We start from the raw sequence: 16,563 nt of genomic DNA on the forward strand, positions 1-16,563 counted from the left end.
TTTGTTCCCAGACCTAGTTAAAAATCTTCATTAGTTGGCACATTTTGAGATGATAAATAGTTCAAGCACAGATACACCCTACTTGCCAATTAGTGTCAAGCAATTCCTAAAGCACATCAATATCAATATAAAACAAAAATGAACATTTACAATGAAAATGTATAACTTGTTTGGCCACATACATGATGTCTGCCTCAAAGTAATTCATCACACCGACTGACTCATGCTGACAGTCAACTGCCTATGCATGAGTATGCGTGCAATTTTGTGTGCTTGCGCTCTTTCATCATAAAAAGGCTCGATACCCAGTGTTGCTGCTGCAGCACACCAGAAAAAGGGCTCTTTCTAGGAGGCTGAACAGCAGCTGTTTAAGCCTCCTTTGAGGTCTATCTATGCTTGTGCCTAATAGAGGCGGCGTATCAGAAAACACTCCTATGAGTCATTCTGGAGTGCATGTACAATCGACCTATGTGGTTGTTTAATTACAAGGATGTGTTGGTTGTCAGGCAGGTAACACTGCTTGCCAGAGAGAGACAGAGAGAGGGGGATGTGTTTGAGGGAGGGAATATAAAGGAAGCTTATTTATGCCGGCGCAGATCTGATATGAACTTAATGTACAGTGATGGCTCTCTACAAAGTGATCTGTGTGGCAACTCTGCTGACTCTACTGATACAAGGTAAGCTTCCTCTTCACCTGCACACACCTGAACTAATGACATTTATACTGAACAATAGGAAGGAAATAAAATCATCTAATTAAGTAAATATAACTGTAACACAATAGGAATGCAAATCCTGCATTCAGTAAAATGTACTCAAGAAAAGTAAAAGTACACAGCAGACCCTGTCAGTGTTAAAATATTAACGCATTAACATGAGTAGTTAACACGTTAAGTGGAAGAATTACTGAGATCTCTTACCTAAGTAAAACTAGAAATACCACAATAAAATCTCTAAAGTATTGGCAGCAAAATGTACTTAAAGTATCAAATGTAAGAGTACTCATTATGCAAAATGGCCCCATCTAGAGATTTATATGTATTAATTATATATTATTAAAATATTAATACTGATTCATTGATATGTACATTTTAAGCAGCATTTTAATGTTTAACAACTTTACTGTTAAAATTGTGATGATATGTTTTATGTATAAAATACTGACCTGAAAAGTAACCAGTAACTATAACTGTGAATTAAATGTAGTGCAGTAAAAAGTACAACATTTACATCTGAATTGGAGTGAAGAAAAAGTACAAAGTAAAAAAAAAGGTTAAAGTACAGTATTTGAGTAAATCTATTTAATTACTTTCCACCACTGGGTATTAATGCTTCACAATAATAAAATTGATCAAATCAGGGCAGAAGTCCAAACATTTTGAAGATAAAACATTTCTAGAGGACAAAAACAACAAACTGAAATTATTTTGTACTGAACTCTGTTCTGAGGGCTAAAAGATGAAATGATAACATACTATTTAAAGCAGATAATGATGTGAGGGAAGCCGCAGCTCATGCTTCAGCTTAGCTTATTTGCTTAGCAAATAGCTGTCATTCATCCTGTCACGGACATAAAAAGTCCCTATAAATCAAACTATTATACTGTATTCATGTCCTGAGGTTCTGGAGAATCTAGGAATTTGGGGATTTTTTTGACATGATGACAGTTTACTTTTTACATTATCCAGTTTAAATTTCTTTGAACACTTAGGATTACATGTTTTATGGATGGAGACTGGCAGTAGCACTTGGTTAAGGTCAGAGAAAGATCATGGTCTTTGTTTAAAACAGAAAAAGTCTGTAATGACATGAAGCACAAGACACGACGCGTTTATTAACATTTAACCAAAAATCACCATTTTTCACCAGCATTTGCTTTTGTTGTCTAAATTCAAACACACACAGGACTCAGGACACAGACCCTGGTCTCCAGTGTATTTTCATTTTATGACTATTTTCTTTTTTAAAAGACAGTAATTACACTTTTTGTGCATTTTTTACCGTCAAAAATGTGCTGACTCTGCAGGTTCTGTCACTCTCTTCTGAATTTCGGACTAAACCATTTTTGTTTGTTTGTTTAACTCCATGTTTACTTAAATGAAACTCATATTCAATTCCAATTTTAACACTCAAAACCCCCTGTAGCCCATATGTTCATTAATAAACCTCATATGTACTGTAAGTCTAACAACTGAACCTTGGGCGTGGCTCCACTGGCACTTTTCTCTCTCTGATTATTTGTCTTCCGCCAAATGAACTTTGATTATAATTTTATTATGTAACAATAGCAGAACATAATGTCAGGGCGGAAGATAGACAACTACATATACAGGTAATTAAAGATAAAAGATAAAAAAATATGCAAATAAATATTCAAATTAAGAAAAATAAGTGATGCCAGAGCAAAAATGAACAGAGAAATTTAAGAAAAGAGAAGACATACAGTTTTAAAATCTTTTTTGTTCAAAGAAGACTTGTCTGTATTTTTTAGTTATTTGTTCCCTCAAACTAACAAGCTGTGTCCATTGATGACTAAATCTTGCCAATATTGCCCTCATATTAATAGCACTATTACCTTAATTACATTTTTAACTGTTTAATACAGTTTGCAATGTTCAGTATGTTTTTGACATCATTCATGAAAACAGATAAAACAGAAATGTTATGGTTATAGTGTTGAGCTGGAAACAAAAATTAGATTAATCACAAAAACGTGTCCTCCCTCTTCCAGTATAACCTCATTTATTTTGGTTCTTGGTATAATCACAGCCAAAAAAACCCAAAAATGAATAAAAAACATCATCAGTATGAAGGTCTTAAACATCCTGCTTGAATCCTTTGAATACTATTTGGAAAGATGCACAACTTTTATTTCATTTTATTAGTGACAAAAAATCTTTGAGACAAAGACCAAACTTTATTCCAGACATTTTACCAACAACAAATAGCTCTGGGAAATGGTATAAAAGTTTATAAACCTTCCCAGTGGTGGACTGAAAGGCAGGGGAGAAAACATATAAAGGACACCTGACACATTCAGTGGGTCCCATCAGCAGAGAAGAACGATGCATGTTTGGTAAAACATCTCCAATTAAGATGAACATTTTACACAGTGACTCAGAATCTACATAAGGAAAACAATGCCTCTGTATTTAAAAAGGATTTACTTTGTAAACATTTATTTAGCAAACATCTCTAAAATAAAACACAGGGAATGGCTAACATTTTAAATGTTTATTTCACTATTTCAAACACATCTGTAGTAAAAACAAGGAACTATTGACATTTTGAGAATTAGCTGTTCTGAGCCGTCTTGTCAGGGAAGCGAGAAGCAAGGTTGGTGAAATAAAAGGAGAATTCTTTTGGCCATGAGTTTGTAAATTGCACTCTCCCTTGTATGGCTAGATCTCGCCAAAGCCTACCCAAATCTACCCCACAAGCTGATCCAGTATGCATTAGAGCAGTACCAAGTACCATCAGGAGTAATTAAGCTTGTGATGTCACACATGGATTCGCTGAAGATGAGTTTCACCATGGGAAATGTCACCACCAAATGGCAGAGGCTCGAGAAGGGCATCATGGCAGGATGCACATTATCTGTCGTTCTGTTTGTGGCTGCCAATAACCTACTTCTGAAGGTGGGAGGAATGCAATGTAGGGGACAAATGTGGATGATGATACAAGACATCCGGTCTGCAGAGCCTTCATGGATGATATTACTGTAATGACCCCATCAATCCAAGGAACACAGTGGGTCTTAAGTTCACTGTAGAAGATGGGGGCATGGTCACAAATGCAGTTCAACCCAGGAAAATCTAGGGGCCCCAGTATCTGAAAGGGAAGATGACCAAAAACATCTCTAGTACTCAAGGGTCCAAGATTCCAACAATCCAAGAAAAAGGAATCCGATGCCTTGGAAAGAATTGTGACAGCACACTGAAGGACAGTGTCAACCCCAAAGACACTATGGCTCAACTAAACACCTGGCTCAAGGCGATTGACAACAACCAGCTGCTTGGAAGGTTCAAGATGTGGTGTTTCCAGTATGACATCTTAATCAGACTGCAATGGCAATTCCTGATATATGACTTTCCCATGACTCAAGTGTACACAATGGAGAGACTGTGCAGAAAATTTGTTCAGAGGTGGCTGGGTGCCCCCCAAGCTTTCAGCTCAGTCAACCTGTACAGTAAGACCGCCAAGCTCCGCTTACCAGTTTCATAGGTGGTGGAAGATTTTAAAGCCACCAAGGCAAGAGTAGTCAGCACACCGCTGCTGTCTGAGGATGGGAAAGTCAGACATGCCAACAAGACCATCAAGTGTGGCACAAAGTGGAAGTCCCAGCAAGCAGTGAGAGAAGCAGAAGCCTAATGGAAACCCCAAGAGATCGTTGAGGTGGTCTGTTAAGGACGGCTAGGACTTGGAAACTACAACACCAAGTGATGGAGCAAGGCCAACACCGAAGGCAAGACAGGACTCATGGTGTAGAGGGTCTGAGAGGCAGCAGAAGAGGAACACCACATGATATTGGCAGGGCTCTTCAGACAGGAACAGTGGATGCAGTGGGATCAGACTTTTGAGTGATCACTGTCCTGGATGGAACTCCGGGATACCGATCAGGGCAAGGTGACCATCCTCCTGTGTGCTGTGGCCGACCTCTTGCCAACCCCAAACAACCTTAAGATCTGTGTAAAGTGTAAGACCCATCCCGTAAGCAATGTGGAGCAGCCATCTTTATGCCCTAAAGCACTGGGAGAAGGTCGATACAGGTGGAGGCACAGCAAGGTCCTTACAGAAATTGCCAAATGGACAGACCTGCAGAGGGTCAAAGCTGACAAACACCAGCCATCACCAACTGAAGTTATTAACTTCCAAAGGGAAGATCACAAGGCTCCTAGGGCAAGAACAACTGCCAAGAACCCTCTCTCCATTTTGCATTGGGCATCAGACTGGGAGATGTGGACCTGAATAAGAAACTTGTCTACCTGCAGGAGGTGGCAGCAACCTCACTAAGATCAGACATGGTTTTGTTATCCAGGAGCACAAAAACCATCTTAGTAGCTGAACTCACAGTGCCCTGGGAGGACAGGCTAACCATCCCTCACAAACTGAAGAAAGGATTTGATTGACAAGGCTCTTGTCAAAGGATGGCATGCAGCCATATTCCCCATGGACGTCGGCTGCCGTGGTTTCCCAGCAACATCAGTACGCTTTTTCTTGCAGAAGATCGGTTTGGAACCCAAACAACTAAGGAAAGCCACTAAGGAGATTGCTGTGGCAGCTGAGACCAGCTCAAAGTGGTTGTGGCTGATGAGAGTAGTTGACTGTAGTTGCGAACCCTTCTGCAGGTGAAGGCTAGTCAGTCTTCGCTGCTCCACTAAGACGAGTCATACAGACTAAGGGGCGAAACGACCCTGAGATACCTGCTGAAGATGCAGAAGGGTTCCCAACAATATTCCGATCACCCTACTAACAATACTGTCAAGAGGAGGAACTGGTTGTCGCACCATGGTAAGTAGCACTTGCAGTACCTGCTTGTGGCCAGGCATCTCTGATGTTTATTTCATTTATTTCATCAATAACTTTGTTATAGTCCATTTGGACATCCCTCTCAATGGACAACAGCAGAAGAACAGAGAACCTTCCCTCTCCACATCTGTTTGTAAGCTGGGTCTTGAGCAGCTCAGACTGCACTGACCCAAAGACAACAGAACCAAAGAAAGGGGGTGTAGCTGAGCAAACTAGTGAGTAGTACTGTATTACGGCCAACTGAATGGAACAATGTCAGCTACAACACCTACAACATGTTTTTAAGGGTTCTTTATTTTCCTGGTGGTCAGCATACATTAATTTCTACTATAATAGCCAGTTTACTCCATCATAAGGGCATCTTATCAACAAAGTATCTCATGTTCTTCACTGGAAGGGCACTTCACCATGTATATATTCATTGAAAGGGCACTCATCATGGCATCATGTTTTATCACACCTAGGGGCAAACTAGAGGGCACTTAAACTACAGTTTAGTAGTCAATATTGTGATCATTACAAACATCCCCTCATTGGCATATCATCTGTCAATATATCACAAAGTATCAGTGAATATAAATGCTGAATTGTTGTTTCAAGAGCTGTTTGTTGTCTGTTTTTCAGAGTCTCACTCACAACTAGATGGTAAGTCAAAGTTTCCACTTGTTTACTTCCCTTCCCCCTGTCAGCTGTGACATTTTAAACTTGTTGTCGGATAGAAATGAAAGTTTCATTGTTGTTCATATTTGCTGTAAAAAAAAACATGTTTCACTGTTCAGTTGGGCTTCTGATTGATCTGATTCTGACCCTAACCCTAACCCATCATTTAAGAGAACAAGTAGAAGAAGAAAGAAACATCTAAGAAACATCTAGACTATTGCTGAAACAAGATTATACTTTCACCTCTGTTATCTTGAGAGCCTCCCAGCAGACTCCCAGGATCTTAATCTTCAACCCACAGTTGAATGTTATAATCCTGCAAACAGAAACCGCAGTGGTAATTCAGGGAGGGCCGAGCATTGCTCACTCTGTGTTTTTATCATCCGCCTCTCTGTAGTGTGCGGTTGGCCTGCGCTCAACACCAGGATTGTTGGAGGACAGGTGGCCTCTGAGGGCAGCTGGCCCTGGCAGGTCAGTCTGCAAAGATTTGGATTTCACTTCTGCGGAGGATCCCTCATTAACAAAGAATGGGTGCTGACGGCTGCTCACTGCTTCGAAAGGTGAGCAGTTAGACTAGAGTTGTGATGGAAAACAACATGCCATGAGACCCCTCCAAGGGGTCGAACGATGAATCTGAGGGGTCTCTTTCCTGTCCTGATTGACAGTACAGGACACCTTTTTTCTATCTTTGTCTTGAGAAATTCTCAGGAGTTTTACTAAATCAGGCCCCCAACAGTTATTCAAATAAAACAATACGAGAGGTTAAGAAGAAAAATCTTTGGTTGAACTAAGGATTACAAGCACACAATGTGTTATTTTTACAGAAGCCTATGCTGCCACACCAGAAAAGTAAATGGATCAGTATCATATTATAACGTGAAATTTTATTGTTATGACAAGATATTTTACACATAATAACAAGATATTTTCACTTTATTATGACATACAAACTTTTCACATTATAACAAGAAACTTTTCTTGTTATAACAATATACTATTTATCTTGTTAGAACATGAAACATTTCACATTATAACAAGATAAATAGTATATTGTTAAAACGTGATACATTTGTATGTTGTAATAACATGAAAATATGTTGTTATAACGTGAAAAACATCTTGTTTTAACAATAAACTTTTCCTGTTATAACGTGATACTGATCTGTTTTTCATTTTCTGGTGTGGCAGCAATACACTTCTGTACATTTTGAGGGGTCACCAGCCAAAAAGGATAAGAACGTCTGCTCTAAGTGACAAAAGGGGCACTCTACCAAGAGTTTTTTTTATTCATTTTAGGGACCAGTTTATGTAATTTGAGGGTAGGACTCAGTAAATTGAGATTGATTGTAATTTGAGGATATAAATGTCTGATTTATGGGAATTATATCTCCCTGTTGCGACATGGTCTTAAATGGATTTGTATCTGCTTGACTGAAGTGGTCTTGACTGCAGCCCTACTCTTCATGTCTTTGCACTGCTTTGTTTCTCTTATGATCTTCAGCACCAGCACATTTGGTTTGGCTGTGCTCCTTGGTCTCCAGAGTCAAGTGGGGTACAACCCCAATGAGGTGTCTCGGACAGTCTCTCAGATCATCAATCATCCCAGCTACAACCCTAGCACTAGTGACAATGACATCTCCCTCCTGAAGCTCTCCTCACCGGTTACTTTCAACGACTTCATTCTGCCAGTGTGCCTGGCAACCTCAGACAGCACTTTCAACGACGGCGTGGACACCTGGATCACTGGTTGGGGCAACATCGGATCTGGAGGTAGGTCATACAGCAACTAGGGCACATTTATTACTTGTGCTCTCTCAGATTCATAAATGCATCTCGGTGAGCAATGAAAAATTTGCATAACTTACAGTTTGTAGTGATATTTTTTATCACAATCTGCATGTGACAATACTATCACACCCCACGTTACAAAAGTATTATAGTATTAAGTTCTGATAATGACGCCAGATGAAAGATCATTAAAATCAAAAGGGTTCATGTATCTGAGGAGCATTAATGTGTTCAGTAAATTTCATTGTAAACTGCCAACTAAACTTTACTAGATTTTGAAATAAAATTTGAAATTTTGTCCTTATTGTGGCATAAGAGGAAAGAGGTCACCAGAAACATTATGATTGACATGAGACAGGTTGACAGATATCAGTAAAATTAAAGATTCCCTCCAGACATGTTTTAGGCAATGTCCGAAAGAACACCAAAGAAGAGTCAGAGTTGAGTTTGAGTTGAGTCACCAAAGTCCAAGTCCTGGACTGAGTACTACGACACTGGTTTTAGGAGATATCAAAATAATCAGCTTTAAATAATTTGTGTCTAACATGGTTTTTCCACAAAAAAAGTTCATTTACCTTGATAGAAATTCTTAAAATTACATCTCCTCCTTCTCCCTCACTGTAAAATCCAGAAACTAAGAATATGCAAATATTTTTCTTTTCAAAAGTTTTCCTACTTCACTGTAAGGTCTATTCTCAGTGTATGTGCACTGGATGTTTCAAGTTTCCACATCACACTTGTGTAAGTTGTGTTGGGACAGGCAGGAGTGCATTTGGTTATTAGTATTAATTTATATATATATTATCTATGATAATTATGAATTATGAAATCAAGAGATTATTAATATCAATCAATAATTCGGGGAACAACTGTTGGATCTGTGAGGAGCACAGTTGATTATTTGCAATAATTATCAATTATCAATGATAATTAACTAACTATAACTGTTGGGACTACATGTGGACCACAGTTTACCAGACATTTCAAGACTCCAAGAAACCTGAGCCCTGGGGGTTTGCACCCCAACTGCGAAGCTCCACCCATGGATCCAGGTTATCAAAACTAGAGATTCCCCTCTTATCTTTCTCTTTTCTTCACAAGCTGCAGCAGGAGCAGCTCCTTGCTCTCTTTCTCCTTCAGCTGCAGGAGCAGCTGCTTGCTCTTTCACACCTCCAGCAGCTGCTGGAGCAGCTCTCTGCTCTCTTGTGTGACCTGCTCACAGCAGACACACACAGTCTTCTTTACGGCAGAAGACGCAAGAGCCTGCAAAGCAGAACACCACAAAGCATCTCTTCCTTCATGGACTGGTTACAACTGGGCATAGCCTAGCAACACAGTGAAGCATAGTACGGCTAAGCAAGAATGTAACTCAAACAATGTACTGTACGTGTATTGATTTGGTTATATATTGAACTGTTGTTGTGATGTTCTTGTTGCTTATAGTCAGGTTACTGCATAGCCACACTGCTAGGTTAATGTTAGCATGCTTAACACATGTTACATCCAGTAACTAGGCCTTGCATGCAACTAACCTCATTTTAACCTGGCAGCTTTAGCATACACTAATTGGCCTTGAATAGAGAACCACATAGTTAAGAGGTTAAAACCTAGTTTGGCAAACTTTGGTTCAGGCAGCACATGTGGTTCAAGACACCACATGGTTTAGCCTTTTATCTCTGTAGTTCCCTTTATCAGCCAAATTGTCGGCATGCCATGTGCTCAGTCACCAGGTGACTGCAGCCATCTTGCTATTTTCTTCCTTACACACACACACACACACATACACACTCACACTTGTATATAGGCTTTTTTGATATACCTGTTGTCTGTTTTAATGTTGCACAAGAATGAGTTTTGCCAATCTCTGCTCTGTAAAGAACTCCAAATCCTTTAACCATAACTAATTTCTGATATGGTGATTTTGTTTATAGTTATTAAATTAATTATTAATCAAAGTCCCAAATTCATAGATTAGTACACTTTGAGACTGAATTGGCTATCTTTTCCCTGAGTCCAGGGTAGTGCCCCATTATTATTAATTCTTATTAATAATTTTATTGATTTTAATAATTAGCGATTATCTTTGATAATCGTTAATTATTGCTGATAGCCAAACTCGTAGCCACGGCCCAACAAAATGGTGCCCCGTGTGAGGCAGAGTATTGTTGGCAATATTAATTTCAGCATAATTTTGGCCAGTACCAAAATTCTGGAATCTTAAACCTTTAGACTATCCAAAAATCTTTATATTTAACACGACCAGTCTGCTACAGGAGAAGATATCTAGCTGTACTTACAAACAAGTAAAGTGTTGGGAGAATTGATTTTTTCAAATCAATTTTAGCTAAAGCAATTGGTAGCCCAAATCTTGAGTTGTTGTTAACTACCACTTTAAACCCTCATAGTGTTAAACTAAGAGATTGCTGTTACCGCTAGCCACTCAGGTTCAACCTACTCTGTAGGAAGTGTAAGAATTTTGGTTCGGCATTCGAATAGCACACATTCCATGCCGTCCAGTCAAGCTGTCAGAATTAGTTGTTAATTCAAGTGCTCCCCTTGTTAATTAAAACACAGTGTGCCACCGGCCCTGTGACACATAGAGAGCTTGTACCTGGCTGTTACTGCCATGCATTCCAGCCTGAGTAAGAAATAGAGCCTGTGAGATAGAGCCACAGCGTGCTATCAGCCCTGTGAAACTTAGAAGTTACCCTCTAGCTGTTACTGCCATGCATTCCAGCCTGAGTCAACTTTAAGAAACAATCCTCTGACTGATACTGCTTTGCATCTCAGTTAGTGCATGTTGAAATCTGTTGTGAGCCACTAGATGGTGCTATAGCTACCCCTCCTCCACAGGAAGCAACTCCTCATAGTGTAAGCCACAACATTGTTTGGTTAGGCTATTGTACTGCCCAAACTACTCTACAAAGTGTCTGCCATGCAACACCATAGCCATAGCCCTCCACTCCAGATACAACAATGGAGAACCCCTGTGTAGAGCAGTTTATTATATTATTTCTTCCCTAGCACAGAGCCTAGAACCTGGCTACCCAGAATTCATCAGCAGGTTGAATTTCAGTGAGTGCAGGAAAGAGATAGACTCGCTACTCAAGGACAGAAATGATGCACAGACCGCATCCAAAGACCCATTGTTATGCTTGCTTTTAACTTCCACAGGCAAACCAGCCTAGCCTGTCAGAGCAAAGCAGCCCTAGAAAAGGAGGTAGATTTCCTTAGAGCGCAAAATGCTTGCCTCCTCCACAAGGTTCAGACAGCCAATAAGAAAGCCATGCGCTATTTAGAAGACCTGCACTCAGCGGAGTTAAATCTCTGCTCACACAAGGAGGAATTGTTAAGGCTTAGGTCAGAACGTTATTCCGATTCACACTCCTCCCATAATGAAAGGTTAACTCCCTTTCTCTTTAGCACTCTTTTAGTGCCGTTTCTGGCTGCAGCAGGCAGCTTTTTTCAGAGAAATAGCTCTAAAAAGCCACTGTACACTACCTGCTCAACACCAAACGGCAGACAGTTAGCTATAGACTAGCTGGTGAACAAAGTGGAGCATTTAGCAGCTAAAGAGACAGATATTTCCCTCAGGCAAAGCAAGTCTATTTGTATAGCACATTTCAACCATAAGGCAATTCAAAGTGCTTAACATAGAGCATAAAACGCATCAAGGCAGAATATAAGAATATATATATAGATATAAACTTAGCACAAAAAGTAAGGAAATTTGTGTTTGGTAGATTATTTCTTTGTTGTAACAATGCTTCTTGGCAATAAATCATATACCGTTGGAAGGCCTGTTTATTTCCCTTTTAAATGGTGCCACATTTGTGAGGAACATGCATTTGTGGGATGAGCAGTAGAGTTGAGTATGTGGGTTGCGCCCATGAAAAATTTGCCAAATCTTCTCTGCCAATGCCAAACAGCTTATTCTGCCATTGACTCTTGTTTGGTGGATTGGATGATTGAAGTTTGAAGAAACAAGACATATTGGCAATTTAACAATTTATTCATTTAACAAACAGGAGCCTCAGTAGTGTGTGGAAGAACCATACACAGCCACAACAGCCTGGCACCTCCTCCTCATGCTGGTCACCAGCCTGGTCACACACTGCTGTGGGATGGCATCCCATTCTTCAACCAACATTTGTCACAAGTCAGCCAACATGGTTGTGTTGGTCACTCTGGCACAAACAGCACGCCCAAGCTGATCCCACAAGTGTTCAATGGGGTTGAGGTCAGGACTGCTGGCAGGCCATTCCATCCTCTCCACTCCCAAATTCTGGAGGTAGTCTCTGATAAACCCCGCTCTATGGGGGCGAGTGTTGTCATCTTGGAGGATAGAGATCCCAGACTGTGGAGATATGGGATTGCCACTGGTTGCAATCTCTCATCTCGATATCTGTCTGCTTTAAGATTGCCTCCAATGATGACAAGCCTCGTTTTTCCAGTGAGGGAGATGCCGCCCCACACCATCACACTGCCTCCACCAAAAGATGTTACTCTATCGGTGCAGCAATCAGCATAGCGTTCTCTGCATCTTCTCCACACTTTGACCTTACGATCCAACTGCCGTAGGCAGAATCTTGAGTCATTGCTGAACATAACATTCCCCCACATGTTCAGATTCCAGTGCACGTGTTGCCAACACCAGCGCAAACGGGCCTGATGATGAAGGGCAGTCATGGCAGGCCTCCTGGCAGCCATATGAGACCGGAGATTGGCTGCGTGCAGTCTGTTCCGGATTGTCTGGGCAGGGAGCTGTTGGCCATATCGTCCTGCAAACCTTGACTGCAAATCTGTAGAACACAGCCTACGGTACCTAAGTGCTGACAGGGTGAGGAAACGGTCTTCTTGGGGTGTCGTCTTCTTGAGACGCCCACTTCACGGCCTGTCTTTGACATCCCCCGTTATATGGAACTTGGCCTTCACTTTGGAGATGGTACTAGGGCTCACTCCAAATAATGCCGCAACTTGGTTTAGCGGAACACCAGCTTGAAGTTGCCCTATCGCACAGGCCCTATCCAGATCAGTCAAACGTGGCGTGCTGATTCTTGGAGCAGACACCTACTGACTACTGTAGCAGGACCCATGCTCACAGGGCGGTACCATTGGGGGTAGCAGAAGCTCAAAACAAGAGTCAATAGCAACAGCAAGATAAGCAGTTTTGCATTGGCAGAGAAGATTTGGCAAATTTTTCATGGGCGCAACCCACATACTCAGCTCTGCTGCTCATCCCAGATATGCATGTTCCTTACAAAAGTGGCACCATTTAAAAGGGAAATAAACAGAACTTCCAACGGTATAAGATTTATTGCCAAGAAGCATTGTTAAAACAAAGAAATAATCTACCAAACACAAATTGCCTTACTTTTTGTGTTAAGTTTATATATATAGAGAGAGTGAAAACAGCTAATAGAGAGTGAATATTGGACTTACATTCACTAGGTGGACAGAAACACAACTCCAAATGAATGATAATGTTGCTCCGCAACTGCTGGATGTGGAAATAAACAACTGTTTGCTAACATGTTAGCCACAACTACTTTATAAGCTGATAATATGACAAAGGTTGAGTTTACAGACTATTCTTTTGAAAACAAGTGGACAAAAAACATAACGTCCAGTAGCTTTAACCAGACTGACACAATAAACAGACCCAGAATAGAACCCAGAGGAAACCCACAAGTAATTATTGATATTATCAATGAATAATAATGTTGCTCCGTAACTGCTGGATGTGGAAATAATTAACTGTTTGCTAACAAGTTCAACATATCAACTTATATGATATGTCAGTGTTGTGTTCACGACTTGTTTCTGCTGGAAACTAGTGGACAAAACAAGTGGTATGAGTCCTTTTCACAGTATATTTTACCATATGTGCTGTTTATTAAATTGTTTTTGTGTCTCTTTAGAACCTCTTCCTTACCCAAAAAACCTTATGGAGGTGGAGGTGCCTGTTGTTGGGAACAGACAGTGTTCCTGTGACTATCGCTTTATAAACACAATCACAGACAACATGATCTGCGCTGGGTTACGCTCCGGAGGGAAGGACTCCTGTCAGGTGATCATTTTACCACCTGTGCTTCCCTCAGATTTCCCCTCCTACAAAGACTCTTTCTCCTGACCCACTCCTGAATGTTTCTCTCCTCAAAGGGGGACTCAGGTGGTCCAATGGTGACAAAGACAGGAAGTGTCTGGGTCCAGGCTGGAGTCGTGAGCTTTGGTGTAGGTTGTGCGAAGCCTAAATTCCCAGGAGTCTATGCCAGAGTGTCTGAGTATCAGTCCTGGATCAACAGCCAAATCCCCAGCGACCAGCCAGGCTTCGTCACCTTCACGTCCAACGGGTCTGACAGTGACCTCAGTGTCAGCTGTCCCATCCTGCCACCACCTCCAACCAACCTCCCTCCAACAACAGTCAAGCGTGAGTAACTGTCATGTCCAGGCTTTGTGAATGGATCTGACAGATTTTTAACCTTAAATTTGAAAGTTTTGAGATTAGACATTTTTCCACACTGTGTGACAGTTTCAGATCTATTCTGTATCAGTTTGTTCCGCCTCTTCATTGAGAATAAATGATCTTTACACTGAGGGAAATATTCAAACCAAAGGCTTTTTATGGCTGCACTATTCTAACAGAACAGAAATATTCCAGATGTTTGTGCATCATTTTGTACAAATTTTCGAAAAAGTCAGCCTGACATGTTTGGTATCTCTGGACACATTTGGATCTCTGCTAGAATTTAAAATAAATTTCTACAGGTTTGAACAATCTTTAATGTTTAAAATGATAGACCTATTTCCTTTGATCCTTAAAAAAAAATCTGTAATTGTCTGCCTTTTGCTTTTTAGCATCAAATTTCCTCTTAGTGTTTCTTCGGACAGTGTTTCCCTGTTGAGCTGTGGTGGAAGTATAGTAACAAAAAGAGGGACTTCGGCACTAAAAAGATGTAGTAACGTTGAAAGATATCTACTTTATTTGACTCATTTGGACGCTGAACCTTCATATTAGCTTCATTTAAACTTTTAAATACATTTTTGCACAGAAGGAGGACTGTGGATTTTGTCCTCCATCACTTCCATTGTAAGTGCATTATGAAGGGATCTTCTAATGGTCAGTATGAACAGGAGGAATAATTACAGCAAGAAAAACATATTTCACTTTTCATTTGGGCTTCTGATTGTTGTTTTAAGACACACTTGGACATTTGTGAACCCATCATTTAAGAGAACAAGTAGAAGTAAAGAAACATTTAGACTAATATTGAAATGAGATTATAGTTTCACCTCTTGTTATCTTGAGAGCCTCCCAGCAGACTCCCAGGATCATAATCTTTAACCCACAGTTGAAGGTTATAATCCTGCAGACAGAAACCACAGTGGTAATTCAAGGAGGGCCGAGCATTGCTCACTATGTGTTTTTATCGTCTGTCTCTCTGTAGTGTGCGGTCGGCCCGTGCTCAACACCAGGATTGTTGGAGGAGAGGTGGCACTTGAAGGCAGCTGGCCCTGGCAGGTCAGTCTGCAAAGACTTGGATTTCACTTCTGCGGAGGATCCCTCATTAACAAAGAATGGGTGCTGACGGCTGCTCATTGCTTCAAAAGGTGAGTAGTTAGAATAGAGCTGTGATGGAAAACAACATGCCATGAGACCCCTCCAAGGGGTCGCAGGATGAATCTGAGGTGTCTCAAGATGATTAACAGGACAGGAAAGAAGAAAAATATTGTTCTGCTGCTCAAATTTAGTTTCCTTTTTTCTAGCTTTGTCTTGAGAAATTCTGGGTAGTTTTATTTCATCAGGTCTCCAACAGTTATTCAAATAAAACAAAACAAGAGGTTTAGAAGAAAAATCTTTGGTTGAACTAAGGGTTGCAGGCAGACAATGCTTCATTTTTACGGAAGCGTATTGCTGTTCTGTTTCTCTTCTGATCTTCAGCACCATCACATTGGGTTTGGCTGTGGTCCTCGGTCTCCAGAGTCAAGAGGGGTACAACCCCAACGAGGTGTCTCGGACAGTCTCTCAGATCATCAATCATCCCAGCTACAACCCTAGCACTTTTGACAACGATATCGCCCTCCTGCAGCTCTCCTCACCAGTTACTTTCAACGACTTCATTCTGCCAGTGTGCCTGGCAGCCTCAGACAGCACTTTCAATGATGGCGTGGACACCTGGATCACCGGCTGGGGCAACATCGGATCTGGAGGTAGGTCATACAGCAAGTGGGGCACATTTATTACTTGTGCTTTCTCAGATTCATAAATGCATCTTAGTGAGCAATTAAACCTTTCTGTAACTTACAGTTCATAGTGATATTTTTATCATAATCTGCATGTGACAATACTATCACACCCCACATTACCAAAGCATTGGACAGATTAAACAACATACTGATGATGATGCCAGATGAAAGGTAATTAAAATCAAAAGGGTTCATGTATCAGAGGAGCATTAATGTGCCCACATAATTTCATTGTAAACTACCAACTAAACTTTACTAGATTTTGATATGAAATTTGAAATTTTATCCTGCTTTGAATAATTTGTATCTGTCATGGTTTCTCCACAAAAAAAAAGTTCA

The 16,563-nt window shown here is 40.6% G+C and overlaps 1 protein-coding gene across 1 annotated transcript; it reads left to right on the forward strand.

The window, feature by feature from the left end:
* The first annotated feature begins 607 nt into the window (after positions 1-607).
* LOC137168276 (serine protease 27-like) lies at positions 608-16,244 on the forward strand. The gene is made up of 8 exons (XM_067570799.1): positions 608-677; positions 6,154-6,174; positions 6,587-6,749; positions 7,691-7,959; positions 13,899-14,047; positions 14,140-14,407; positions 15,426-15,588; positions 15,920-16,244. The coding sequence occupies exons 1-8, from the start codon at positions 623-625 to the stop codon at positions 16,242-16,244; spliced, it is 1,413 nt and encodes a 470-aa protein (XP_067426900.1). The 5' UTR covers positions 608-622.
* Positions 16,245-16,563: the final 319 nt, after the last annotated feature.

The sequence above is a fragment of the Thunnus thynnus genome, chromosome 17 (assembly GCF_963924715.1).
Source record: "Thunnus thynnus chromosome 17, fThuThy2.1, whole genome shotgun sequence".
NCBI classification, from domain to species: Eukaryota; Metazoa; Chordata; class Actinopteri; order Scombriformes; family Scombridae; genus Thunnus; species Thunnus thynnus.